The sequence below is a fragment of the Acyrthosiphon pisum genome, chromosome A2 (genome assembly GCF_005508785.2).
Source record: "Acyrthosiphon pisum isolate AL4f chromosome A2, pea_aphid_22Mar2018_4r6ur, whole genome shotgun sequence".
Taxonomy (NCBI): Eukaryota; Metazoa; Arthropoda; class Insecta; order Hemiptera; family Aphididae; genus Acyrthosiphon; species Acyrthosiphon pisum.
The window spans coordinates 22,363,468-22,373,301 of NC_042495.1; the positions used below are offsets into that span (position 1 = coordinate 22,363,468).

Consider the following 9,834-nt stretch of genomic DNA (forward strand, 5'->3'; position numbering starts at 1 on the left):
ATGGCAGTGGCGCTATCTACATTCATAGTATAGTATTCTAAGTATCGTATGTGATTTGTTCTTTTATGACCGTCTTAAAAATTATATATGTATGCTATCTCTTTCTAATAATGTTGGTATACGAACCTCTCTGAATAAAATATTATTATAATTTTTTTAATGAGAATATGAAATATTTTTATGGCGCATTCGGTTGAGTGTTGAAAACTTGAGATCCAATTGCAATTTGTAAACAACCGTTGGAAATCGTTACCAACTTCAAACCTTATTTTTGTATATTGCTATGACGCTACCGCCATGATGCCATTATCGGTCAAAATTTTTTATTTCACCACAGGTAAAGAAGAGGTTAGGTGATAACTGAGATTTTCATTTTAGATTTTTCTTTGGTTCTTTATTTCTTTAAACAGTGTGATCCGTAAGGTTTAAACTCTTGTGACTTATGTTCATCGTCCGAAGTGTTCTGTTCTAACAATAATACTATATATTATAATTGAAGAAGACTATTGTCTTGTCATTCAGCATTCTACCAGTCAGCCACACGGCCTGTTTCATTGATTATTGATGAATTCATATTTTTGTTTTTTTTTAAGTTTTTAATTACGCATTTAACATACTCTTGTTTCTGAACTTCAATTTTACACCTATATCATTTTACAAGTGAGTATTATCTAATGGCTATTATACGATTTTGTTTACAAATATAATATTGTTTCGTGTGTTGACATTACAAATGATTGCCGCCATTTAGTCTTCGCGAATTGGTTACCGCGTTTTAAGTCTTTCTGCTCTAATGAATTACTGAGAATCCCGTGAAATTTAAAAAAAAAATATTGAAATCACTGGATTGGTGGAAATTAATTATATGTTACTTATTTTAATTTTTTGTTTATTTAAAATTGTCAGTAGTTTGCATGAAATTATATCTTTTAGTCGCAGACCCATGTTAATTTATTTATATTTGAATTAACCTTTATCTCGTCTTAAGGATTTGGGCCATTACTGCTACATAAAGTGTAATGACTATAGTGTTTGATGATATTGTACATTTGTACTCCCCGCTTATCTTTAAATTATACTTTATATTGTATTAGTTTGAGGTCACCATCAATCTGACATTAAAATAAATTATTTAAATCATTCACCTTTTGTTTTCTGTATAGAGTTAACATCTATAAGCAAATTAGCCTTGATAAATTGTAATTATTAACAATAACATAAAATATTCTTTACAGATTTGTTCAATGTCTTCAAAAAAAGTATTTAATGTCAAAGACAAAGTCTTTGCAAAAATACGAGGTTATCCAGCTTGGCCAGCAATAATATCTGGAGTTAAAGCTGATACCCCATCACGACAAAGGTATAATGTTTATTTTTATGGAACTGGTGAGCGTGCTGAATGTAAATCAGAGGAACTCTTTCCGTATGAAGAAAACAAGTCCAAACTAGGAAAACCAAATAAACGTAAATATTTTGCTGAAGCTTTATTACAAATAGAGAATGAAGATGAAAGTCCAGTTCTTCCTGAAGAGAATTCAAAAGTACCCGTAATACCAAGTAAACCTAGTCACATAGAACAAGAATCAACTAAAGATGAATCTGAAAACGATAATGAAGTTGAAAAATCAAATTTATCTAAATTAGAAAGTGAAGAAAAGTTAACAATCGATGAGTCTACTTTGTCTAAGGGGAAAAAAAATGTTGCATCCAGAAAGAGTTTGGGTCTCTCAATTTCTAAAGGAACAAAAAGAAAAATATCTGATGTAAAACCTGAAGCGCCTTCGAAAAAATCTATGCCAAATAAACCAAAAATCTTGGAAAGTTTAAACCTTAAACAAAAACGCTTAACAGTAGTAGTGGAACCATTGGAAAAGGGTTTAGTAGAAGCAATTATTACACAGCAGGTTAGTAAGATGAAGCTTTTTAACAATTTTGATGGCTAATTATAAAAATATCACTGGTTAGATAGAACAATTTATAATTTAAAGGAGCACAAAATACAAAAAACAAGGTTTTGAAGAAATTTTAAATTCTAAGAAAAATGGTATAAGTTTAAAATGTTTACTCCCATTATTCAATGAGATATGGGAAATTGAAAAACCACATCAGTAGGCTGGGCTTGCCGTAATTGTCTATTGTAAGATAGAAATTAAATTTAAACGTGTAATAGTTGCTCACTTCACAGAATAATTTACCTACCTTTAAAGTATATTTTCAAATTTTTGTTGAATGAATATAATGCATTTTTGTTCATGAAGGCATTAGTGAAACCAGAATTTTTCTTAAGTGTTAGTTTTTTTGAAATATTTAAAATCTTATAAAATTAATTTTTGTTACATATGCCTCTAACCACAGCAGTAACCTTCCGGCCAATGTAACTTCAGATGAGTGTTTACAAAGATATTACTTAGTACCTTTTTTTAATATTATAAATATTAAATAAATATTGGTTAATATGTTACATTGAAATTCTGATATTTTTAGTCTTTAAAAAAATCATGTTTACATTTAAATCAAACATAAATACAATTTTTAGGTTGGTAAATCATTGTATAAAGCAAGCAACTTTTACAGGTTTTAAATAGGAAATTATGGCGAGCTTGGCCAAATGTAATTTCTAAATATCATAATATTATCTCCTTAAATAATACAGCCTCGACTTTGACAGGGAAATAAGTTTGATTATAAGGAATTGTAATTATATTCAAATATGTTTCTCTAATTTTCTTAGTTTTTTTACATTCTTAGCGGAGCAAAGACGCTAGTCGTTTTACAATGGTGTTTATTTTTTTTATTCTGTATACAACGTTTTTATCAAAAGGAGTATTTTGATTCCAATATATTTTACCTTATCTTTTAGGAAATTGGATCAAAATAGTATTTTGAGAGGTCATTTTTCGAATTTCTCAATAGTTATTTATTGCCACGGGAAAAACCACCGACAAATTACGAAAAACTGCTAAAAGTGGGATTTTAATTTCTAATGCTTTGTTTATCACCATCGAAACTAATAAAAAAAAAATAATACCATAATAATAATTCAACTTACAGGATATAATAAATAATGACAAAACATAATATCCAGACTGACAACCGTTTCCGCTCAGAATCATTTCTAATACAATGATATTAAATCATTGAATTCAAGTTTAATACAATCCATTATACATTGACCCACTTGTAACCTACTGTACAGCAGAGCAACATCCACTTACCGCTTTTGTTTGCTTTATTATTATTATAATTAAAGTATCAGAACCGAATAAATTAAATAAGTATATAGTAATAAATACACCAAACTTCAGAGTTATTATTATTTTTATTACTTGAGAAATTTTAGGTTAAACTTTTTGGAAGTTCTTTAAAATACAAATAAACTGGCAATCTGTTTGATTCAATTGTTCTGCAATAAATAGTCTAGTTGATATACCTTTCTATACACGGATGCCACCAAAATTCTCTTCAATATGTACACTATTAATACTTGGGAATTGTCAACTATACTCTGTCAAGCGAGTAAACACGCCACAAACTGATGAAAATCGAATCTTCTGCACATCCTCACGCCATACCCTGCCATAGTCAAACTGGTTTCTGATGGCAAGGTAATGTGTGGAGATGCGCAGAATTGGTGTGTTTTCTTACTGAACAGAGTATATATTTTCTTCATCTATACTTGTACTAACTTATTGATTTGTTAGCAAAACATGAACACCTTTAAGAAATTGTCTTCTCTTTCCATGTAATTGTCTACTGATTGATCAATATTAAAAACAGTGTACGGGTCTTAAGATAATGGTCCTTAATAATGGTTTTACTTTAAATAGATATTTTACTTATTATATACTTCGCACAATTTTTATAAATTAAATAGTTTTAATAGATTATTATTAATTAATATTGTTTTCAAATAATCATAGCTTGGTGGGGGGGAGAGGCTATATTATATGAGATTTTCCAAACCTTTTTATCCTTAAGAGTTAAATAACTCTAAAAGTAGAACACCTTAAGGTAGATATAATAAAAAAGTTAAATATAAATTAAGCAGTTCCAAAAGAAAATATACCAGTTCTGCACACTATTTTCAACTTCCATCAGTCACTATCTTTGCTGTTATTTTTGAATGCATCACTGGAAAAAAATTGGTAGCCGTCTGGTATATTCTTTTTTGGAACAAATTATCTAGGTACCTAATATTTTTCAAGTAACATAATAAATGGGAAGTAATTGGTGCTTATATAATTTAGATATTGATATTATGGTTTTCAGAAATTGGAGCGGACTGCTGATATAAATGATAGTGTTGATGAAAAAGTTTCTGAAACAGATAAACAATCAGAAACTCCTAATAAAACTGAGTCTGCTCTTGAAACTAGTGATGTATTGTTGGATTCCAGTAAATCAGTAAAATCCTTGTCAAAAATAAAGAATAGTCCTACATCAAGTAGTGAAATTTCTTCCACCAATAGTGTAAATGTAGGACATGTATCACGCTCTGGTCGTAAAATCAAGCCAAAAAAATATTCTGATTATGAAAATGAATCAGAGGCGCCAAAACGTTCAAGATTAAGCAAAGAAAATTCCAAAAATTCAGAAAAACATAACAGTAGCAATAATGAAACAGATTCATCAGAACAAAATTCTAAAACAAAAGGTAATATTTTAGTTATTTTTTTGTTTATAAAATTGTTTGTTATTTATTTCTTGATGGTGATAATTTTCATCAGTATGATTTCAAAAGAAAAGATTGAGTTGTTTTATTTTAAAAAATCAATTATTTAAACAGTTTAAACTCTTAAAAAATTTAACTTCCAATTTTTATTTTAGTATTTCAAATTTTGTTACTATTTATTTTTATAAAATGTTGAACTTGGGTTATTTCTATAAACATTGTGTTTAATTGTCATCATTTTTTAAACACTTCTAATTTAATGTATCATCTAAAATTGTTTTTTCTTCATGAATTATTTGGGATTACTAAACTTAAATTTTTTTAGATACAAATTCAGAAACAAGAAAGACATCTAAAAGCCATGCGTCAGGATCAGTACCACATATAAATGCTTTACCAGCTGGTAAAGATATTGATCAAATTGATGGTGAAATTTCTGAAGACAGCGAACTTCCGGTGGTAATAAAAGATCTCATGGTGGGTGCTTTGTCAAACCTAGAAACTGGTTGGATAAAAACTGGTCCAAAAAAAATAAGTAAAATTGATATATTACATACCGAAGTTGATCTGTTAGATTATATTCATAAATTACGCATGGCTTTACGAACTGATCATGCTGATTATGAAGTAGCATTAGAGTTATTGGAGCACATTATTGAACTACAAGTTAATGCATTAATGTTAAAGAAACATCAAGAAATTGTGGAGACAATTAAAGCACTAACAAGATACACTGGTAATGCAAAAGAATGGAATCTTAATGAAGAGGAAACTATTTTGCATAACGAAAAGTCAACTCTAATTCGACGCAAGGCTGAAGTAATATTTAATAAATTTATATCATTATTCACTGTATCTGATGGACAATCATTCGAAGAGATATTTCACAAAGAAGTTGAAGACTTTTTTACAAAGACTAAACATTTGGCTTGTGATCAGATATATGGACTTACTTCAGATAAGGATTATAATTAATTTTTCTTACTATTTAAAAATTAAAACCAACATTTTTTTATCGTTACAAAACAATTGTATAATGATCTACTAGTATTCCGTAACTATTATTATATTTTTTTTTGACGCTATATTGGTTACATTCTTTTGTATCCATTATTATAAGTTTTTTTAATAATATTTAATACATTTTTAGTGTTCGTTTATCAATTTAGTAACTGTTAAGTGCCTAATATAATTTATAGTATAGTAGTAATTTTTCATTACGTAATCACATATGAGTAAATTTTTCAAACTAATTATGTATAATATTTATTATATTAATTTTGCTTCCATTTAATTGATAATAGATTACATTTCATTTTTAGTATATTATATATGTTAAGAACTATTATATAAGTGAATTAAAAACTAAACTATCAGAATATTTAATTTATAGTAAATTATACAAGGAGATTTTATAGATACAGACTAAGAATAACTATTAACGAAGATGAAAACTATTACATGAATAATTGATATAGTGCACAGTATTGCAGTATTTAGTCTATGTAAAATTATATAGTATAATATACTTTTTTTCAGTAAATGCTTGTGTAATCAATTATGTATTAACTATAAGCCAAATGTTTCAGAGGTTGGGCATTAACAAGTTAAAAAGTTAAAGTTAAGTTAAAAAGTTAATTTTATTTTAACTTTTGGATTTTCATTAACTTAACTGTTAACTTACTAAATTCCTTATTTAATTGACGTGAAATTAACGAATTAATTTTTCATTTTAAAAAAAGTTAAGTTAATTTATTTTTTTTTAAATTTAATTATATTTCACCATTTCAGTCAATTTCGTTTTCATGTGAAAAATATTTACCGTGAATTGCTTAAAGTTAAAAAATGTATATTACTACAATCTAACTTATATTGAAATATTGTATAAAGTATAAACACTATGGTCTATAATTTAGTTTTGGGTTAGAAAAAAATTAAGTACGCTACTGTTGTACAAACAAATAAACTTTTTTTTAACTTAATAAAAAATTAACAATAAGTATGTATTAACTTTAAACTCATCAGAGTTAACCTATAATTAAATTAACTTTTAACTTTTTGTTATTGGTGCATATTAACTTAACTTAACTGAGTTAAAAAAAAATCATTAACTTGCCCAGCCTTGCATTTTTTTTCCTTTAATGATGAATTTATGAAAATTCTCATTTTTGGAATTTTTAAATATACTTGAAGATAATAATTTCAAATTCTTGAGATTTGTTGTATTGCAAGAAGTAATCTGTGGTGATGCAAATTTCTATTTTTCAAATGAGAACCCCTTTCCATTACTTTACTGTAAATTATTTAGTGGATATTAGATTCTGAGTGGAGCGAAAGAATGTATTGGTTTTACAATGATGTGTTTTTTTTCTGCCTGTCAGCCACATGCCGGATAGTAAGCATGCTTGATTTTTGAGGTCAGCATTTAGAAAGCGTCGAGATACACTACCGATAAATTACAAAAAACCACTAAAAATGGGATTTTTTTATCACCACAGCAACGGATAAAAAATAATAATATAAGGACTATGCTAAACGCTCAGAATTGTTTTTTGTATACAATGGCTTATCATTGTATTCAAATATAACATCCATTACAACTACTGTACAGCATAGTGGTATCCACTTGCCCACCTTTTTTTTTGTCGAAATTGTACCTAATTTAAATAAGTCGTTGTTCTGTTATTAAAATGGTTTTACAAAAAATACAAAATAGATGTCAGATCTAGTATATAATATCAAACTGAGCATTTCTATAAGTTATAAATATTGATGGATTAATATAAATTACTAACATTTTCAAATTAATAAAGATTCCTCATCTTCCATACCCATTATCTTTTGTATATAAAGTTCAATAACTTAAAAACTATAAATAACAATTTTAATTTTGATTTTGATTCGTCAACATTTCAAAAAAATAATTCGATAAATAATTTACTTTATAAAATGGGGTGGGGGGGGGGGGGGGGGGTGGTGAAAAATCAAATGTTTACATCTCCACAGGATACTGGTTAAGTTGCAAAAAAAATGTGTATAATTTAAATGGCTTAAGAATATTTAAAAAATCAGATAACTGCATTATTAATGTGTTAACTACTCTTAGCAGCTAACAGTGGGTATAATTAATAAACACTTTTTCAATAATTATAAAACTCTTAAACACACTTTATTTGTAATAATAATAATAATTAACGGTCTGGCCTCAGGACAACCCGATCGAGAAGTGAGAACGCTCTCTGATGCGGGTCTCCAACCAACTGCCATACCGTACTCTTATCTCTTACACATACATAAATCTGGGAGAGGTGGGAGGAAAAGACCCAACCATTCCGAGCACCTCCTATGGAGTATTTAACAAATGATAAAAGTGGGTGAGCACTGAGTATATGCTTTGTGAATAACTCTGTATATGGTAATGGATTAAAAGTACAATTTATTTTTTAAATATTGTATCTCAATAAGATACTGAAGGTGTGGAACGTTCACGATTCACGAAGTTAAATTTAAGACTAAACAGTGATGTTGATAAGCATTTACAACCATGTAAAAGTAACATGTGAAGGTTGGTTCCATAGACATATTATTATGTCTATCATGGTCGGTTCACACCAAAAAATAAAAATTGTATTATGTCTATAGTTCCCACATTTGAACAATGTATTGTATTAGGTAAAAAAATCGGAAGTGAAGACCAATAGGCAATAGTAATAGATGCAGTTAGATTTATTTAATTTCATTTTTTGATACTTAATAAATAATTAATTTTTTTCGAACACATTTAACAGACCGATACAGGTCGTTATGTTTCGTTGGTATATTGTTCACGTATATTTTTCAACAGTCAATTTTGAACAGATACAGAAAATAATATTAATTATTTATGATCAACGATCGATAGACGTATATCTTATATACACTTAAATAAATCTTTGACGAAATATCGTACAGTACCTACTACAGTCGGCGCAATCATGTTTTTATTATTACTATAGGTAGTTTGTTTAAGACGTAAGTCTGCGTTTTGTGGTGGACGATACCAACAGGCAACGTGACGTAGGTACCAGTGTATAGCTGATCGACAGATGCACAGAACCAAGTTGAGAACACACCAGTGTACTTAGCCAATTAGCCATGATTATGGTATTCGGAGCTTGCAAGTTTGGGTTTGTCGTTACTCGTTTCACGTTTGTTTTGGGTAAATGGACTTTTATTAGTCCCCGCCAGGCGCCAATTATTAAGATGGGACATTTTAATAAAACGTTATTTAGCCATAGCATAGAACAAAGGCCATAGTTTACTTAATTATATTATTTAAGTATTCAATTTGACTGATGAAAATTATAGTATAGCCATGTAGGTAATATATTTTAAAATGTTTATATTTTATTAACATAAATTATACTGACATTTTACGTTTTATAAAATTAATTGAAATTTAAAATAAAAAAAAAAGCAATATAGGTAAATGTAATTAATTAAAATATCGGTGGACCAAACGCAGTGCCGTAAAAATCATAGGTGCACAGCACTTTGAGTTATTATCTTGTATTTAATTTCACATAGCAAATTGTAAAAGCCTGGTCCGTTTTACTTAGAATTGTTTATCTAAATATTGGAAAAATTACTAATCCTTGATTTTATTCAACTGTATAAGTCAGATTTAACTTCAGATTTGTAAGTAATATTTATCATTATTAAGTATTAAAAGAGGTCATACTGATGAAATAAATATTGAAAAGATTATTGCTGATTTCGCAAATGCTAAAGTTCGGAAATAATGTATTTTTAATACTTAAATATTATAAAATATGTAACAGGTATATTATTATATAACAATAGTAATAATTATTTTTATTTTTATTTCTAGTGTTACATTAAAACTAAAATGTTATTCTTATATTTTATTGTAAATAAATCCAATACATCCACAAATACTATCCTATCTAAGGAGTAAAAATTCCCATAGTGTGAAGTCAATCCGACTTTTTCATGTATCTCAAGAAAGAGGGGCCTAAACGCATTTGTTTGCACCAGGGTTTTTGACTCTAGTTACGGCACTGACCAAACGTCCTATTTCTGTGGCGGTCAAATGATTTTGTCATAGGGGGGGGGGGGGGATACGGCTGATTATTTAACATAATATGCATTATTTTATCATT

General features: G+C 28.1%; 1 protein-coding gene across 1 annotated transcript; it reads left to right on the top strand.

The window, feature by feature from the left end:
• Positions 1-322: 322 nt before the first annotated feature.
• Positions 323-6,215, top strand: LOC100169495 (hepatoma-derived growth factor-related protein 2). The gene is made up of 4 exons (XM_001946786.5): positions 323-660; positions 1,236-1,904; positions 4,270-4,654; positions 4,998-6,215. Exons 2-4 carry the CDS (start codon positions 1,245-1,247, stop codon positions 5,645-5,647), a joined length of 1,695 nt encoding a protein of 564 aa, XP_001946821.2. The 5' UTR covers positions 323-660; positions 1,236-1,244; the 3' UTR covers positions 5,648-6,215.
• The last annotated feature ends 3,619 nt before the right edge of the window (positions 6,216-9,834 follow it).